The 20,694-nt window shown below is 35.1% G+C and overlaps 1 protein-coding gene across 1 annotated transcript; it reads right to left on the minus strand.

Moving 5' to 3' along the window:
* Positions 1–7,664: 7,664 nt before the first annotated feature.
* LOC122002707 (ferritin-3, chloroplastic-like) lies at positions 7,665–9,848 on the minus strand. The gene is made up of 8 exons (XM_042557982.1): positions 9,667–9,848; positions 9,296–9,379; positions 9,156–9,216; positions 8,987–9,074; positions 8,546–8,607; positions 8,399–8,464; positions 8,013–8,076; positions 7,665–7,915 (listed from the first exon to the last, which is right to left on the minus strand). Exons 1-8 carry the CDS (start codon positions 9,810–9,812, stop codon positions 7,881–7,883), a joined length of 606 nt encoding a protein of 201 aa, XP_042413916.1. The 5' UTR covers positions 9,813–9,848; the 3' UTR covers positions 7,665–7,880.
* Between the last annotated feature and the right edge of the window lie 10,846 nt (positions 9,849–20,694).

A 20,694-nucleotide genomic window follows, 5' to 3' on the forward strand; every position in this document is an offset into this window, starting at 1 on the left:
AATTATCGACTTTGACCTTAAAACACCTATTTCTTAATCAACTCATGTAAGGTTTGGTTGACTCATCTTGGAACAAAACCTTTCTGTTCATAAGAGATACATTTTTGGTCAAGTGCCTAGTCGACTACTTAGGCATCAATTGACTGAAAGTCAACTCAACTTGAACAAAGCTTTCTATTTGCTACCAATCTCGACTAATAACCATATTGGTTGAGTATATATGATCACTAATCGACTGAATCATTGACTTTGACCCCCAAAATAACCATTTCTTGGTTGAGCCTCTACTAAGAGCACTACCAACCTCTAAAATATAGGTCACTTATAGTCTCTCATAACTTATATGCTAAGAGATTTTACCTCGAAGACTTCTCGTTTACTATGTATGTGGTCGTCTTGACCTACCAAGACTTCTTATCTATCATGTTTTTGGTAGTTCTTGATCTACTGGGATTTCTCATCTATTAGGTATTCAGCTGTCCTCAACAACCTTCTTATATGTTAGGTATTTGGTCATTCTTAACTTACTAGGACTTTCTTATTTGCCAAGTATGCCATCCTCGACCTAGGACTTTTTTATCTACCAACACTTGCTAAACTTTTCCTTTGTCGTATGTTTAAACTTGATCCACTTTGGATTTTAACAATTGCACTTAGATCTGTCAGATAGGTCGTCCCATCTAAAATCAATCATTTGGCAGGGCAGGGGCTGGCCCACCATCCAGGTGGGATGGGAAATCCCGAACCCAACCCAAGGTGGGTTGCAGATTAGGCGAGCAAGCCCATCAAAAAATTAAAAAAAATTTATAGAAAAATCCCTACAATTTATTGAATTTATCATTTCATAAATAAACTTTGACTTGAAGGCTTATTTCTATTTCAAGTTTTTCAAAAAAATTTTTCCTTCTCAACTTGCGGGCCAACTTGAGCCTGCCCCGACCCTCTTGGACTTGCAACTTGTGCGGACTAGCCCGTTTAGGCCCGCTTTTAAATGAGTTGATAAAATTTCTATTGGTTAGTAGTCCTAGGAAAATCATACCGGTTCCACTGTACAAAAATTTTGTACAAGTGTCGAACCTTTCCTTAAATAACCTATTGTGTTCTTTAGAAGTTAAATTAGGAATCACAGACGGAACTTAACATCATTGATTCTAAATTTAACTTATCTGTTCTTAATGGTTTAGATTTGAATCGCAAGCGGAACTTAACACTATTTATTCAAATCCACCTATGTTATAAATTTCATTAAATATTAATTTCCAAAATTGGCTTCCAAGACTGCATGGCGAGGCATATGGCCTTCTTGGATGTGGGAGCAACCACCACCGTCTAGACAAAGCCTTTTAAGGAAATCTAATATTTAATTTCCTTAAATAACTCTAGGTTAACCAAAAAGAACAATCAAACCACAAATTCGAAAACAAAGAAAACACAAACTCGAAAAACTAATTCGAAAAACTAGATCTAATGCCTCTTGTGTTTGGAATTCTTACAAAGAAAAATAACTAGCATGATATGGAAAATAATTGCTAATTATACATTCTCTTTGTATGCTAATGACCTCAAGATCTTCTGCCGTATTCCTCGCCTCGCCTTGGACGTCGTGTGGGCGACGATCCTCCAAGATGAACACCACCCAAAAGTTTTCTTCCTCTTCCTCTAAGATCCGACCACCACCACCACCAAGGAGAAGAGAGCAAAAGGGAAAAGAGAAGGGGAGAGGGAGGGTCGGCCACCTAGAGAGACTCCACCAAGAGAATAAGAATTGTGTCTCATGAAGCCTCCTCACCCCTTCTTTTATAATATTTGCCCAAGGCAAATAAGGAAAGAATTTTTTACAAAAATTAAAATTTTACTCTAGTTTTTCCTTTTCTCTTTTTATTTTCCTTTTCTTTCCTCTTGATTGAATCAATCACCAAATTATTGATTTGGTTTAATTCTATTGGTCGGCTGCTTGCTTGGGCACCAAGCAAGGTGGTCGGCCACAATTAAAAGGAAAGAAAATATTTTTTTTAATAAAATTTTACAAGAAGTAATCCTCTTATAAAATTTTACAAGCTCTCTTCTAATTTCCTAAAGTGGATGTTAAAAAGGAAATCTTTTAAAAATTAAAACCATGTTTTAAAATTTAAAACTTCTCTTAAAAAATTTCCTTTTTTTTTAACATAAATAGAAAATTTTAATTTTTAAAACTTCTCTTCCTTTTTTCTAAAACCATGAGGATGGTTAAAAAAAGGAAAGTTTTAAAACTTTTAAAACTCTCTATTAAAACATGTGGTCTAATTCAAATAAGGAAAGTTTAAAAAAATTAAAATATCTCTTTTAAAATTTATAGTTTTTCTACAAAAAGAAAATTTTAAAAATTCAAAACAACCCTCCTTGTTTGAATTATTGTGGCCGGCCCCTACTAGCTTGGTCACCGAGCAATAGGGCCGGCCCGTATAGAAGAGGATGTGGCCGACCATTGCTTGGTCACCAAGCAATGGTCCGACCCGCTTCTTGTACACCAAGAAGAGGCTTACATTTGAATGGACTTGAGGCTATAATGAGGCTATGACAGGGACCTAGAGGAGAAATTGGTTTTGGCCTTCCGATGAGCTTGAGTATCCCGTGTTCGCCCCGAACACACAACTCAAGTTCATCGATAATAACTCATTCCACTAGAGAGTTATTATCGCACTACCGCATCAATCCCAAATTACATTATGGCTCCTTCTTATCATGAGTGTGTTAGTCTCCCTGTGTTCAAGATAACGAATGCCCACTAATTAAGTAAGTTACTGACAACTCACTTAATTAATATCTAGCTTCAAGAGTAGTACCACTCAATTTCATTGTCATGTCGGACTAAGTCCACCTGCAGGGTTTAACATGACAATCCTTATGAGCTCCTCTTGGGGACATTCTCAACCTAGATAACTAGGACACAGATTCATTCTATAATCAACAACACACACTATAAGTAATATCATTTTCCAACTTATCGGGCATATTGATTTATCGAGCTAGACCTCACCCTTTGATAAGTTAAAGAAATAAATATTAAATATATGTGCTTGTTTATTATATTAGGATTAAGAGCACACACTTCCATAATAACTAAGGTCTAGTTCTTTTTTTGAGTCAGTACAAAAAGAACTTACCTAAAATGGTCCTACTCAATACACTTAGAGTATACCAGTGTAATTTATTAATCAAGATAAACTAATACTTAATTACACCACGACTATTCCGATGGTTTTTTCCTTTCCATCTTAGTCGTGAGCAACTGTTTATAATTTATAAAGAACCGACAACATGATCTTCTGTGTGTGACACCACTCACCATGTTATCTACTATATAAATTAATTGAACAATTATATTTAACAAATAAATGTAGATATTGACCAAATGTAATTCTTTTATTTCAAAAATAAATGTTTACAAAAGCTAGGCTTTTAGTATGCACTCTAACAATTTTGACCTAACCTGCTTAAATTGTTTGGTGGGTTGAGCCAATCCAATAGACTCAACTCAAATTAACGGCTCTATTGCACTTGCAATATCAAATGATTAGATATATTACACTAGTAACGTAGGATCTTGTTCGATGCTAGAGGGGTGAATAGCACAATTGAAATTTCTTTGTTCTTTTTCTATCAGAGTCATTGGTAGCGCAACGAAACAAAGAAACTTAAAGAACAAAAGAAAGAAATACAAAGAACACTAAAGTTACTTGGTTCCCAACCCCCAGGGTTAGTATATCCAAGGCTATGCACGAAGCGGTCATCTACTAGTATCTTTCTCCTTTTAGTACTCTTCTGGAGGTAGAGAAACCTCTTACATGTTGTAAGGACAATCATAAATATGAAAAACAGATAAATGATATAATAACAAGCATAAAAGAAAAATAAACTTGTTGTGAACCGGTTGGAAAGCCTGAGTGCCACGATACTCCTCCTGGCGCTTCCCGAAACACACGAGCATAACTTTAGAGCACTTTCTGAGCGCTTGCATGAAGATGGATGTTTTCAAGAGTTGCTAGAAGATGCTGCCTCGACCCCCTTTTATACAACTTGATCGACACTTCTCCGGTCGACTGGAGGAACGTGGCTGGAAACTCAATCCTTTTTGAGATAAATTTTTGATCTCTCAGTCAATCGGACACCTTGTCCCGAGCTCAGCCCAAACTTGTTTGAGACCTGACTTTTCGGTCAATTGGACTACCTTCCGGTCAACCACATCCTAAGTCCAATGACACAGACTAGTTCATCCAACTGTTGTTTCATGCAAAACAAATAAGTAAATAACAAGCAAAACCTAGTACTTAGTTTACCTAAACCTAATAGGTTTAATTGCTTGGAGTTCATTCCTTCAAGCCTTCTTTCTTTATCAAACAATCATCTCCCAGCTAACTCCACTTGAACTTGTTTTATCTAGTTCCCAACTAGGACTTTCACTGCTTGGTTCCCAACAATGACTTCCACTACCTACACTCGCCATGACTTCCATTATCTGGTTCCCAATTAGGATTTCCACTAGTTAGCCTCGCTAGGACAGTTACTGCCTGGTTCCCAACCAAGACTTTCCTTTGCCTAGTCCAACTAGGTATTTTTACCAACTTGCCAAGTATCTAGTCCTACTTGGACTTCTCACTCATTTCCAAGTTTTAAGTCAACCTTGACTTTGCTTGGACTCTTCACTTAACTTGATCAACTATGGTCAAATTATTTGGTCACCTTTGACCAAATTCCCTTAAACATTTTGTTTAAATAAACATTCAAAACTCTAGAGGTCGATTGCACCAACAATCTCTCCTTTTTTTTTGGTTTGACAATAAGTTTAAGCTAGGCTAAATTAGTTAGCCTAAAATATAGGGTTTATGCCAAATTAAGAATTATAGATTAACACTATTTTTCTCCCCCTTTGGCACATATAAAAAATAGTTAAACTCCTAAGGATATCCTTTGGTGTTGCATCAACAATAGGATATTTCCTTAGTAAAAAACTTAACCCTTACCCTTCTTGAAATCAGAAATTTCCCAACAAGAAATGAATTTTAAAATATGATTATGCTTAGAAAATTTTGAAATAGAAGGGTGATTTGAAAAACATTTTGAAAAAAAATTGAGAGAACATAATTTGAAAGCATCTTTTCAAAAATGCTTTAAAAAAATTTGAAGCATATTTTCAAAGAAGAAATAATTTTGAAGTATGAAAATATCTTTGAAAATTTTGTAAGAAGAGATTTTGAAAATAAGCCTTTTTTGTTAAAAAAAAGGTGTCAATATTTTTTTTTTTAAGAAACAAGATTCTTTTTAAATATTGATCTTTCAAGAGAGTCTCCCCTTAACTTGACACCCCTTAGGATATTCTTGTTAGCAACAAGGAATCCTATATATCTTGTAGGTTTGGGTGTGTTATGGTTGACCTAAGGATCTAGAAGTTAAGTATGGATCAACAACAATCATTTCAAAGATGTATAGAATATTGGGAAAAAATATATATATTTACATCCAATCAAACATGAAATATCATTCTTCAACATCATTATATGAATCACTATTTTGAAAATATTTTTAATAAAATATTCCTATAAATTTTTGAAAACCTATTTAAAAATATTTTCAATTTAAGTTGTCTTAATATCTCACCCATTCTATCTGTCTCAGGATACACAAACACAGTAGCCTTATATGTTTTGTGAGATGAGTATTCTATTTTTATTTTTATTGATTTAGTTTGAGTTCTAAGGATTCTTTGACTTTGTGTTAGATTTATATTTAATCGTCGATCAATTAAGTGCACATTTTAGGCTTCCAGGTCGTGACGAGACACACTGACCTTTTTGGGTATCAGAGCAATGACCACTTCCTTAGACAAAGCTGATTCGATAAATTGAACACTTAACTAATGGTTTAACTAGTATAGGATGTGGTAGGTAGCTTCAGTTAGTTTCACTTAGTTAAGCAGATCAAGTACGACACTCCTTACTCCACCTGACTATCTGGACTAAGTTTTCTTAACATATTATCATTTCGCACACCTTGGTACTATATTGTGCAAGTATCAATCAAGCCTATATCTTTTGTCCTATATTTTCTCTATCTATCTATTCTAAGATAAGCAATTAAAAACATGGATAAAATATATGGCATGTGAGACATGACATATTGAAATTAATTAAGATATGCATGGGCATGTCAATTTGAACATGCCATCACTCAAGTCAAAACAATCAAACACTTAATATATTAGTTTCTAATTATATATCAAATTCTCGATTTGATACATTTTGTGTTAATCTTGAATGTGTCAACCCACTTTGACACATTTTAATTATTAAGATTTCTAATTTTATCAAGTGAAATTTTATTGATTGTTGCATAACTAAATGGTGCGTGATTGTAACTTTGTTTATGAGTTTTAAGTTGTTGATTTGAATTTAACTTAGACTTGTAAATAGTCTATATTTTAAGATTTAGATAATATATAAATATTCTTTTTGAGATTCCTAATTTTATGTTTCAAAACAACATTTTGTTTTTCCGATTTTATAGAACTTTTGTTTTCTGAATTTTAAATTTTAAAAACTTTTCTTTTGAATTTTTACATTTCAAAACTTGAATTTTTGAAGTTGAAAGCTGATTTTTATTATTTAAATTTCTTAACTTTGAACTTTATCATTTTTTTTAAATTTAAAAGTTGATTTTTTGAATTTTTAAACTTTGAATTTAGATTTGAAAATTAATTTTTATCCGAATTTTAAATTTTAAAATTAACATTATGTTTTCCAAAATTCAAAGATTTGTTTTCTTTAATTTTAAAATTCAATTTCTGATTTTTAGATTTAAAAACTGTTTTTCTATTTTTGTGGATTTTGAAAATGGTTTATTTGATTTTTAAAAATTCTTATAGATTAAATTCTTATTATTTATATTTGAATTATTTATAGTTGTATTATTAATTAGATTTGGATTGATTAATTCATGGTTATATTTATTAAACAAATTATTAATTAATCCTGAATTAATTGATTTATTTTTAAAATTAATTTTTTGATTAGTCAGATTAAGATATTGATCGATCCGACCAAGGTTTGTGTCAACTTGATCTAAGTCTTTGTTGACTTGATCAAGGTCTTGATAAAGTTTTAGATTATTATTTAAATTAATCAATGAGAGTCTAAAATAGTAGTTATACACTCCTCCGAATAATTAAAGAAAGTAAAATATTAAACAAATAGTAAATCACTCTAGGTTTAATGAGCCCAGTGCCGATGGTCAAAAAAAAAATGGACTAGGGAATTGACCACTTGCAATTGGAGTCGGATCACACCACCCCCTGTTATAATTTGGGTCATGACGGGTAACCAAAGGCCGCTCGGAGGTCGCCAGCAGTGGGCAAGTGGCCAAGCTGCCGGGCGACGAGTGGGAGGTGGCCTCCGACCACTCGCCCCAACCCAAACTATAATCTAGGGACAGTGAACCTAGGGAGAGATCATAACTAATTATGGTCGGATCACGGTCATAATCTAGTCGTAATTATAAGTGAGTCGTCCCCTGATCCACTTTTTTTATGAACGAAGGATCCCAAATCCATGGCATGAGGTCAGCCCTTTCAAGTTATGACAACCACACACAATTGCACGTGTTTATTCCAACATGCAGTGTTAATCCAGTTGATTGGTAAAGCTTGAACCAAGTTTCATAGTCAATCGAGACTAGACCTCGACGTCATACATCAAATTTTATTTCCTCCAGAAACCCCGTCTGGTTATGCTCTCTACTTTCGACAGCATCAAAGATTACACATACAGAATGAAGCAAATGACAACCTATAGCTAGAGACAGATGTAATTGATCAGGACCTCAACACTTTAGGCAGCCACAGCATCTCCCTAATGGAGGAGCATCTGGTCGAAATGCCAAACCCCTGCATATAATACCCAATCGCAAATAAGACATCTGAAGGTTATCTACAACGTTTCAAAATAGACATCTAGAGATTATCTTAATAATGGAATCCTTACCATGTCCTTTCCCTAACCTTCTCAGCTGAGCAACGTACTCAGATATCTTCTTTATGGCTTCCACTTGAAAATGAGATGAAGATTACAAAGTTCAGCAGCAGCAAGCAAATTTGATTTTTCTAACTTGTTGTTTGACAGGTTCATAAGTTTGCTATTACTTATTTGCTCCAACAGTATTCTAATAGCGGTACAAAGATTGGTTACTGAAGAGTAGAAATTGGAAATAAAGCTTTTGCTTTCTTTTTTTACCTTGACCTTTCAATCTTATTCTAGGTTTTTGTCTATAATTTTGCTGATTTTAGTGAAATTATGTTGAAATTTTCTGAACAAATTAACAATTGTGTCAAAGTTGACAATCAACTAAACCATCCTCATAATTATATCACCTGCTCTCCCAGAAATTCACTCTCAATAAAGTCAGCCAGTTGAGCATCGTTGCAATTTTCAGCAATCTGGATTAAATTTCAAGACAATGTAAAAGTTAAAATATGAGATAACGCTAACTAGTTGGACTATGGTTCAATATCACTTACATTGTGTAGCTGGATCAGCTTCTCGTTCGTCAACTTCTCAAGAGCCAAAGTCAATTCCATGGCTGAAACAAAGCAAAACAATGTCACCAAAGACTCTACAAAATCCAAGGTTTGATCAAACTTAGCAGAGTAGTAAAAAAAATAAAAAAAAAAATAGAATGGTACAAAACCAAATAATTCAATCTCGATGTAAATATTTAGGATTCCGAATGAAAATATTAGGATTCCTGGAGCCGACATTAAATTGTAAAAATTTAGGAATAGTCGCCATCGTTGTTTAAAAAAAAAAAAAAGTCTCTCTCCTGGAACATCATCAATGAATAAGTAATAACAGGATAGAGTTCATCGATATTGAGGAGAATGGACGAAACAAATATTTATATGCAACAGTTACATAAAACGACAGAGTAGATTTGTGCTGATGCACAGATTCGAACTTACCATGCAATGCTTCTCCCTTCTCGGGATGATCGAATTCAGACGGTGGCATAACAAGAGACTGGAGTTTCACTCTTCCTCCTCGCTTGTTCTGATCACGGAGAGATTTAGAATCAGTTGTCGTAGTTCAGAGACAATAACAAACACCTTGAAATTTGAATCTGTAACTTACTTGGTATTCCATCAGTTTCTCGGCATGCTCCCTTTCCTCTTCACTTGACTCCTTGAAAAATCTGTAATGAGCAAAAGCAAGTCAAATATACTCAAGAATCACAACACATGTATGAAAATAGAGAATAAACGCCTACTTACTTTGCGAGGCCTTTCAGCGCAACGTTGTCGCGGTCGAAGTAAGCGAACAAGGCATGATAGACGTAGGAATTATTGTATTCGACACTGCGAATGGAACAATGTTGACGAGATCACTGAGATTGATCTAATTAAATTTCTCATAGAAGGAATTTAAAGAACAGAACAAACGAAAGGTAAGTCAAACAGAACTATCAACTAACTAACAAGGCAGCTAAGAACTCGCTCGCATTGTGGAGATCCCAGGTCATTTATCTCGAGAAGATAAATGACAAAGAAATTTCATCGAAAAGATGAATCAACGATCGCAGGGAAAAAATATTACAATAAACATAAGGTTAAATGAATGAGAGATCTAGAGAAATAGAACCGACTTGATCTGTTGATTGATGGCAGATTCGCACTCATCGGCGTATTTCTGACGGCCCAAAGACAGATCTGGGGACGTCGGAATCAGAGCGAGCTCCTTCCCGATCTCCTCCAAGTCCAAGGCAGCGGCCGCGGAAGCTTCGAGAGGCATGTCTTCTCGCTCGAAGGATGCGAAGGATGATGGGTGGGGAATGAAAGGGTGAGGACGCGGGGATATAAAAAGGGCAGGGGAGAGACTGGATGGGCGACAAGTGGACAGTCAGATCATTTTCAGTCGGATGCGCGTGTGGACGACTCACGATCTCCACACGACTCTCTTCCTCGGCGACCGTGTGAAAGGAATCTTTAAGCCACAAAAAATAAAGTTTTGAAAACAAAAGGCAGCTCATAGCTTTTAATGCCATCCACGGTGCAAACGGAACTAATAATTCCATTTCCTTTTTTTGATATTTTTATCTGATTTTCATATTATCATTCAGATATTTTATTTTTCAAATATTTTAAAATTTATAATTAAATATTTTATTAAGTAAATATTTATAGATAAATTCGTTAAATATCAAATATCTTTAATTCTCTCCTTAAAAAATTATATTTCAAAAAAAAAATAAAAAAATTAAATAAGTAATCAATGCCCACTTTTTTTGGTGGCCCCTGCTACACGTCACCCACGTGCCCCCAATGCAAAGGCCGTCTTTTTTTTTAAAATATTTTTTTTATATATTTTTTAAATAAATCACCCAGTATATTGGAGAGGATCTGCATGGATGCCCTAGTAAGGAAGACGTGTGGCGGCCTCGCGCTTGGTGCGGAGACAACAGCAAATGAGACCCACAGAAGTCGCGTGTTGCTTCCCAGCTGATCATGGTCTTTGTGTTGATTTACAGTGAAACAACGTTCTAAAAGAAATCAAGAAAGTAGATGTACAAAAAGATATTCGGTAATTGACTAAAGTTCACATATAAAATTTCAGAATTCCTAATTAAAGAACACACTAAAGTTGTTATTTTTCAAAAAGTGCATCTATTTCCGATAATACACCTCTCGCCAACTGCTTATCCCATTCCGAAACATCAGAGCAACATATTCAAAATAAAAAAAAAATTTGATTCGGATGCATACAATCTCGACATCTCTTCGCTCTCCCAGTTCACAGAAATTAAATCTCCTCTCTCTCTATTAGCTCGTCGAAAACAATTTCCCCAAAAGTCGAAACACTCCACGTAGATCTATCCGCTCACCGAAAACAATTTCCTCAAAAGTTGAAACCCTCCACGTAGATCTATCAGCTCGCCGAAAGTGACTTAGGATCTACTGATAATCTTTCCCTCTCCCATTCAAGTTTACGGTTTAGTTTGACTTCTCATTCTGTATCCTGACGTTGGTTATCTCTCTCCTCTCCTATATATCTTGTAGGTTTGGGTGTGTTATGGTTGACCTAAGGATCTAGAAGGTAAGTGTCGATCAACAACAATCATTTCAAAGATGTATAGAATTTTGAAAATATATATATATATATTTACATCCAATCAAACATGAAATATCATTCAACATCATTATATGAATCACTATTTTGAAAATATTTTTAATAAAATATTCTTTTAAATTTTTGAAAACCTTTTTAAAAATATTTTCAATTTAGTCTTAATATCTCACCCATTCTATGTGTCTCAGGATACACAAACACATTAACCTTATATGTTTTGTGAGATGATTATTCTAATTTTCTATTTATTGATTTAGTTTGAGTTCTAAGGATTCTTTGACTTTGTGTTAGATTTAGGTTTAATCGTCGATCAATTAAGTGCACATTTTAGGCTTCCAGGTCGTGGCAAGACACACTGACCTTTTTGGGTATCAAAGCAATGACCACATCCTTAGACAAAGCTGGTTCAAGAAATTGAATACTTAACTAATGGTTTAACTAGTATAGGATGTGGTAGGTAGCTTCAGTTAGTTCCACTTAATTAAGCAGATCAAGTATGACACTCCTTACTCCACCTGACTATCTGAACTAAGTTTTCTTAACATACTATCATTTCACCACACCTGGGTACTATGTTGTGCATGTATCAATCAAGCCTATATCTTTTGTCCTATATTTTCCCTATCTATCTATTCTAAGATAAGCAATTAAAATCATGGATAAAATATATGGCATGTGAGACATGACATATTGCAATTAATTAAGATATGCATGAGCATGTCAATTTGAACATGTCATCAATCAAGTCAAAACAATCAAACACTTAATATATTAGTTTCTAATTATATATCAAATTCTCGATTTGATACATTTTGCGTTAATCTTGAATGTGTCAACCCACTTTGACACATTTTAATTATTAAGATTTCTAATTTTATCAACTGAAATTTTATTGATTGTTGCATAATTAAATGGTGCGTGATTGTAACTTTGTTTATGAGTTTTAAGTTGTTGATTTGAATTTAACTTAGACTACAAGTCTATATTTTAAGATTTAGATAATATATTAATATTCTTTTTGAGATTCCTAATTTTATGTTTCAAAAAAACATTTTGTTTTCCCGATTTTATAGAACTTTTGTTTTCTGAATTTTAAATTTTAAAAACTTTTCTTTTGAATTTTTGAAGTTGAAAGCTGATTTTTCTAATTTAAATTTCTTAACTTTGAACTTTATCATTTTTTTAATTTAAAAGTTGATTTTTCGAATTTTTAAACTTTGAATTTAGATTTGAAAATTAATTTTTATCAGAATTTTAAATTTTAAAATTAACATTATGTTTTCAAAATTCAAAGATTTGTTTTCTTTAATTTTAAAATTCAATTTCTGATTTTTAGATTTAAAAACTGTTTTTCTATTTTTGTGAATTTTGAAAATGGTTTATTTGATTTTTAAAAATTCTTATAGATTACATTCTTATTATTTATAGTTGGATTATTAATTAGATTTGGATTGATTAATTCATGGTTATCTTTATTAAACAAATTATTAATTAATCCTGAATTAATTGATTTATCTTTATAATTAATTTTTTGATTAGTCAGATTAAGATTTTAATCGATCCGACCAAGGTTTGTGTCAACTTGATCTTAGTCTTTATTGACTTGATTAAGGTCTTGATTAAGTTTTAGATTATTATTTAAATTAATCAATTTATTTTTAATTAATTTCAAATTAATTGATTTTTTATTCATTAATTTATTTTTGATAATTAAATTTGAATTAGGTGAATTGTTAGAACCAACAACGGAAGATTTATAATGCATATCCAAATTGCTATCATAATCGAAAATATTTAAATTATTACTAGTATGCATAGCTATAATGGGATTTTCATAAAATTTTAAATCACTAACCTTAATCGCCCCTCTCGATTCTTGGATTTCCTCTATGAGCATTCGTTCTTGTAATGTCTGGTCTTCTTGCACTTGAAACATGTCACATGTTCCCAGAGCCGGTCCTGGTTGGTTAAAGGCCCTGGGCGACACTATTAATGATACCTTAATTTATCCTTCCATCAATCTAAATAATAAAAATTCTCATAATTCTAACATAAAAATAAGAATGAAGCATCAATTCTAAAACTATATGTATAATTTTTTTTTCCATTCTTACACTATTAAATTATCCAAGAATAACAATTCTAGTTGTAATCAATTTCATTTAGAATGTAAGAGATACTTATAAAGAGTAATCATTTAAATTTTTAGCAAAATAACACTGATAGTGAAGAAAAATTTAACTCAAAAATACAAAGAGATAAACAAAGTAATGTAACACTCCTGACACTAATATGGGAAATAATAAAAAATTACAGTCTAATCAGCTTACCTTCATAACCCTTATTTTTAACATCAACAAACCTAGAAGAACGAAGAGAACATCAGAAAGACCTGTCACAAATATATTCATTTTGAGTTTGAGCAACTTAAACAATTTATTCAACAAAGTAGTTAAGAATTAAAATCTTTTTATAAAAAAATGGTGACATTGCATGTATACTTCATTTGATAAGAAAAATTAAAACTCAGTATAAATAAATTAAATTTTATGTATAGGAATCCTAGCAATAACAAAAATTAAAAACACTGTCAATGTTTAAAATTTTAAATTGACTAAGACATCATGCGATGAGCAAAAACTTTTTATGAAGAATGACCTACTTGGTTACTCAGTACAAAAAGTAAAATAAATTTTATTTTATAAAAACTTAAAATGTTAGATGCCTCCTCGTTTGTTTTTTAAAAAAACTATTATTTATTGGAAAAAGAAATACCATATTAGAAGGGGGCAAACCTAACCTTTTTAGTATGATTTATTACAAAATCTCACTGATCTTTGATAAGCTCTAAAGAAATGCAAACCAACTCTATAAACTTTACAAATCTAAAATTTAAATATCTCTTCCTCACCAATATACAAAATTAAAAAAATCAGCACATAGGAACCAATAAAAGAGCAACCTTGCAGCACCAACCTCTCCAGCCTAAGGCCAATGATTTCTACCTTCAAGAAAGCATATTACTGATGCACATAAGAAACTCCCACTATAGCAAATCATAAAAAATTATAGTGCAGAACCGCCATTCACCACCAGCCATTCATTGCACCAAAATTCAGCATCAAACATTTGGCACATAAAATTCCAAACAAATCTAGACACCACGGAACCTCATGCAAAATTCCTTCAGCAAGGAGCTTCCACATACCCAACATCCACTTATCAGCAAATGAAACTAGCCACCAATAGTCACAGCAACGAACCCAGAGCATACCATGAGATCATATTTCCATATTCCACAAAACTTGCTTTACCAATCACCAACTGATGACCCTTAGAGCACCATTCTCAAAGAAAAACCAAACCATGCCACTGCCCTCAGCACAGCTCCAAAATTGCATAGAAAAGAAATCCCACTAGCAACCATCATCTTCCATGTTCAAGGAAAAAAATCATTCCACAAATGCTTCACTATATGAATTCCACCCTGCAGAAATAACTTCACACCACCAACAAAGCCAAACGTACCAAAATCGACACCAAAATCTAAGGACACAAAAGATAAACCCCATGAAACTGGAATGAAACTCCACACTTTTGCCTTTTTCAAATTTGTCCGAAAGTTCCAAGTCCACCTTAAAATCCGAGAACAGCCTCTCCAGTATTTAAAATCAGGAATCCTGCAATCAGCATCTCCTACCAACTACTCACTACATAACACCATATTCTGCCGAAATCCTCAACCCAACATATAACTTCATAAACCAGATAACCCAAAGCATAATTAATCCTTCACAGCCTAAATTCAAAGATCTCCATAACACATGAAATTCTGCAAAACCTTTGAACTCTGCTTTCTCGCAGAAATAACTCCACAATACCATCTCCTCTATTGAACTTATCAACACAATAATCCCAAAGAAAACATGTATAAACACCACACCCTTATCATGGTCGCCGAATTGTCACAACCAAACAAGCTCACAAAGAGTTCTATTTCCCAGCACAATAAGACTCCGATTGTCACAACCAATCAAGCCCTATTTTTATTCAAAGTCGTACGGTTTGATCGAAATAGACGAGATAAAAATAGAAAAGCAAAGATGAAGACCCATTTAGGGTTTACAGAAGTGTGAAGTAACAAGTCACACCTTTGAGAGAGCCAGAGAGGGCCAGTAGTCATCGCAATGAGGAAGGAAAGGCATGGCGAGGAGGTCTTCAATGTCTTTGAGAGAGTAGAGATGCGCCCGTAGTCGTCGTACCGAGAGAGCGAAGACGCGACGAGGAGGGCTTCAAGAGAATCGTGAGGACGCTTTGGCGCTATGGCATGGAGAATCGCTGGCGTTCAGCTTTAGTAAGGGATTTGACGAGGGCTTCGGCGAGGGATGAGGGATTTAACGAGGGATGAAGAACCTTTATAAAAAAAATGTTAACAAATATAAACGTTTTTATATATAAATGGGCCCCTGGGTATTTTTGGGCCCTGGGCAGGAGCCCTGGTAGCCCTGGCCCAGGGTCGGCTCTGCATGTTCCTTACAACGACCTGTCTGGGCTTCTCCTGCACACTTGGTCAAAGTGTTAGATAACAACGAAACTAACTTAACATATTTTGTTATTGATCAAAACTTGAGTTAGACCATTAGTACTAACTGCACCAACACTAATAAGTCATAAAGGACTGAATGGTAGACATGTGAATGGAAGTTCTTGTTGGTGCGGTTAGCACTAACGGTCTAACTCAAGTTTTGATGAATGAAAATAGGTTAAGTTAGTTTTGTGATTATCTAACACTCTGATCGAGTGCGTAGGAGAAGCTTAGACAGGTCGACTGGTTGACCTGATGTTTGACACGAAACCCAGCTAGGTCAACGGGCCGACCGGATAGCTGACACGAAATCCAAACGGGTCGATGGGTTGACCGGACATTTGACATGAAGTCCAGCTACATCGACGGGCTGATCGGATAGCTGGCACGATGCCCAGACGGGTCGAAGGGCTAACCGAATGTTTGGCGTTCCCGGGAAGGGAACATTAGGCGTCGATCCGACTTAGACCCATTTCGGATATCTAAGTTGAGATTGTGACTAGATTCCGATCTCGAGGAAACGTAATCTAGCTAATACTCAACTTCTTCATTTTAAACTGTGCTAACACTTTATTTTGCAAGATAATATTATTTGCATTTTGCCTCGTAGTAACTCTTTCGTGCAGGAGAAGGATTTGCTGGAGAAGAGTGGTCCGGGCGCTCGGAGGTTCGGGCACCCAGGAGGGACCCGGGTGCCCGGAATGCAATATTTATCCAAAACATCGCTTCGCCACGTGGAGCACCCTGGTTGGCTTGACTACGTCATATTCAGGACGCCCGAAAGGATCCAGGCGCCCCGAACCTCCTATATAAGGAGGGTAAAGACTGGAGTCAAAAAACAACAATGAACGATTCGATCTCTGGTGCTCCTGCGACGTTGCTAACAACGCTTTGCTTTTTCATTCTTCTTTTTCTTCTCAGTTTTATTTTTTTTAGCGTTCGTGTACTTTTAGTTGTAAACATTTTTGAATTGCTAGTGAATTGCACATCGAAAGTGTTGGATCGAGAAGCGCTAGAGGAGGGGGTGAATAACGCTCGTGACTATTTCCGTTTTATCGATTATCGGAATCGTAAATTAAGAGCAAACGCAGCGGAAATGAAATAAATGCAAAGAAGGAACACAACGATTTACTTCGTTCGGAGCCTAGATCGACTCCTACTCGAAGGCCCGCGATCCTTGATCGTTTTCGGTGGGCAACAACTATAAGCACGATTATTACAAACTAAGTACTACAATAAGTGCAATAAATAAATCTATACCAACGACGAAAAATGAAATCTCGGAGCTCTGGGTCGTCGGGCACGAGTAGCAGCACTTCGAAGCGTCTTTTGGAGCAGTACGTGAATGAGAGAAGGCTTAGAATTGTTGATTGGAGGTGCTGCTCGAAACCTGCTTTTAAAGCATGCTGGAGGCGCCTCCAAGCTCGTCCGAGGCACCTCCAGTTCACCCGAGTCGCATGCCTGGATCAGTGATGAACTGGTTGAAACCTATCTGCAAGAGGGCGCCTTCATGGGTCTTCAAGGCGCCTTCCAAGGCGCCTCCATAACCCTCCGAGGTGCCTTCAGCCTTGTTTCGCGGCCAGCTCTGCTTTTGCACCCGAGGCGCTTTCAAGCTCCATGGAGCCGCCTCAGATACTGTTCATTCTAGGGAAGACTTCATTATTTTGTACCTGCAAGACATGTTAGTTCCAAACAATATTCTGCACCACAAAGTTAGCACATAAAGCAATAAATAAAGTAACAAAATATTATCGATAGTCATCAGACTATCTGGATCTGACTTCGGATTTCCGACCGGAAATCCTAGGTCGACCCGACGCCTACTGTTCCCTCAGCGGGGAACGCGTCCTCACCTACTCCTCTCAGGAGAGATTACCTGATGCTAGTGCGATCCTCCAGATCGACTGAACTTTTGCTCGGCACTTGATGCTCCCGGACTTTCTGCTGGACTTCCGTTTCCCGGCTGGTCCAGTCTTTCACCTGGTTCGCGACACCAGGACTTTCCACCTAGGGTTACCATCCCCTAGGACTTTTGCCTGAAGTACTCAACCCACCAAGACTTTCCGCATAGGGTTACCGCCCCCTATGACCTAGGGTTACCATCCCCTAGGGTTTTCCTCCACCTAGGGTTATCGCCCCTTAGGACCTAAGGTTTCCACCCCTTAGGATTTCCACCTGCCTAACCGCGGTTAGGACTTTCCTGAAACACTCAGTCAGGCATGTTAGATCACAAACCAACTTAACTTTGAATCCTTTGCCATTATCAAAACTAAGGTTCGATCGTCGGATGCTTCCTGCACCAACAATCTCCCCCTTTTTGATAATGGCAACCGAAATTCAAAGTTAAGTAAAACTATGCAATAAAGTATAAGCACAAGGAAGATAATCATAAGCATGATAGACACATCAAGTATGAGACTAAGCAAGATAAGCATAAGCATAGCCCCCCCTTCTTAATATAAGCTCCCCTTTTAAGCTTAAATTGGGTTGATTCACTTTGAATTTCTCTACTCTCCCCCTTTGCCATATATCAAAATAAACTAGTTTGAAAAACTTATCTTTTCAATTTACAATCTTAACTTAGAAAACCAATACCTTAAAATTCGTTTTAATAGCAATATTTTTTGAAAAGAAAATTTGCTAAGGAAAATAGTTTAAGTGTAAAATTTTATCAATTAATTTCGCTTAGAAAATATTTTTCTTTGTAATATAGCAAAAAACTTTTAGTTTTAAACAACTCTTTTTAACTTAGTCAATTTTGAAAACTTAGGTTTTTAAAGAGGGATAAAACCATTTTACACTTAGCTTTTATAATTAATTGTCACTGAAAAGATTCTTAGCTAAGTTTTTATTTTAATTTTAACTTACCAACGTACTATTTGTGTGAGAATATTAGTTGAATTTTTTTTTGTTTTTAAAAATTGTTGGAAAAAAAATACTTAGTTAATATTTTCAAAAATTTATAAGAATACTTATTAAATTTTAAGGAGTTTCCAAAAATTTTCCAACTTCAAAAATTTTCCAACTTAAAAAAAAAAATTTGATTTGAAAGTTTTAAATTTGAAAAAGTTTTTGAAAAAACTGCTTAAAGAGAATGAATTTCAAAATACTTAAGGCAAAAGAGAAGCAATAACCTTAATGTTCAATTGATTGCAAATTTTGTTTTAGTAAGGTATCAGAGTCCTAAAGTCCAAGCATGAGTCAAAATTTGTTTTGATAAGGTATCAGAGTCCTAAAGTACAAGCATGCTTAAACTTTATATTTCCTTCACCAACTGTCTAACTTTTAGCTACTGGCTGATTGCTTAGAGGGCAACAGCTTTCACTTGGTCTGTAACAACCCAAATTTCCTCATTTCGAGTTCTAAATGTCCTTAAAAATATTTGGAAATGCTTTTAAAATATTCTAGAGATTTTTAGAAATTTTTAGAGTATTTTTATACAATTGTTTGAATCGGAAACCTCGGGTTAAGATTCGCTTAACCAACAGACCAGTCACGAGTTTCTTAGTAAAACCCGAACCAAATAGTATTTAAGCTATAGTTGGAACATTTAAAATAAATTGGAAAATGGGGGCGCGGCTGAGGAATCGAAGCCCAAACCTTTGCTTCGGTTAAAAGTCGACTGACCAACTGGGCTAGCGGTCGATGCTAATTAGGTAGGCAGCGACAAATATATAAGCTATAGTTGATAATAAAAACCCTAGTTTTAAAGGAGAACTTAGTCTTTGCCGAACTCGAAATCCTCTCCTTCTCCTCTCACGACGGCGATTCCTCTCTTGGGCGAAGACGAAGCCGAGCTAGGGCTCTTCCTCCGGCGGTCGGCGAGGGGTTTTTCCGTGAGCCTCTGACGTTTTCAAGACCGTCTCACTAAGGAGAACAAGTAGATAGGGAGAGATTGTCGAGAAAGCGAGTTCACCCGAAACCCTAGAGTCTTTCTCTTCCGGTTGTAAGTCCCAAAAGCAAAGGTAAGTCACTTACTCACCTGCGGTAAGAGTGGTTCCAGATTCGTTTGATGTTTCCTTGTGTCTTTTGATTTTTGAAGCATGTTGTGAACTTGCTTGTGTGTTTATTGCCGTGTACGTCAGAGGGAGGAACTAATGGGATGAACTAGGCATGTTTGTTCCTTTTGATATAGGGCAATTGACCTTGAACAGGGGAAGAGCTGTGGTTTCGGGTTGCTTGTAGTGGTTGCTGCCATGACCATTAATTCCGAGAATTGATTTCTTTTTGTTATTTCTGCCTTAGCATTCTATAGCATGCTTAAAGAATTCAGTTATGCTTTTCTTTGTTTTATTCCTATTGTAGCATGTTTAAGGAGTTATGTGTGTGAATGTTGCACTACAAATTGGGTTATGTCTCTAGTTGTTTTCCTTAGAAGATTAGAAACTTACCCATGTTTAACTCAACTTACAAAGCTGGTAAATATCAGATGCATAGGGGTATGTTTAATTTCTATTTTAAGAGTTAATTATCATGAGGTTTTAAGTGTTGTACCATGTTATTTTTAGGCACTTCAGTTTAGTATGGCATGCAGATTTTATTAAGTTATAATGCAGAATTTAATTGAGTTGGTATGCAGAATTGTGTAACTTAATATGCAAAATTGTGTTAGCTTAATATGCAGCATTTTAGTGTGCAGATTTTATTAAGTATTAGTGTGCAGAATTCATTTACCCTTAGCTGAACATGTGCAGATTTTTATAAGTGTAGTATGCTGATTTTTGTTTTCCTTTTTCTTTTAGATGTGGATGAGCAGAAATAGCATATATATACATATATAGCATTTCGTTTAGACTTTTCTTGCTATAATGTGTGCTATAAGAAAAACAAGATTAAGGGTTCTATGAGATTCCGAATTCTGGAATTAGAATCCGCAGCACACCAAGTGCTAGAAGGAATGCCAAGGCATTTTATTATAAGAATATTAAAAGATAACAAGTATAAGAAAGATAAAGAAAAGAA

Source organism: Zingiber officinale, chromosome 7A (assembly GCF_018446385.1).
Source record: "Zingiber officinale cultivar Zhangliang chromosome 7A, Zo_v1.1, whole genome shotgun sequence".
Lineage (NCBI taxonomy): Eukaryota > Viridiplantae > Streptophyta > Magnoliopsida > Zingiberales > Zingiberaceae > Zingiber > Zingiber officinale.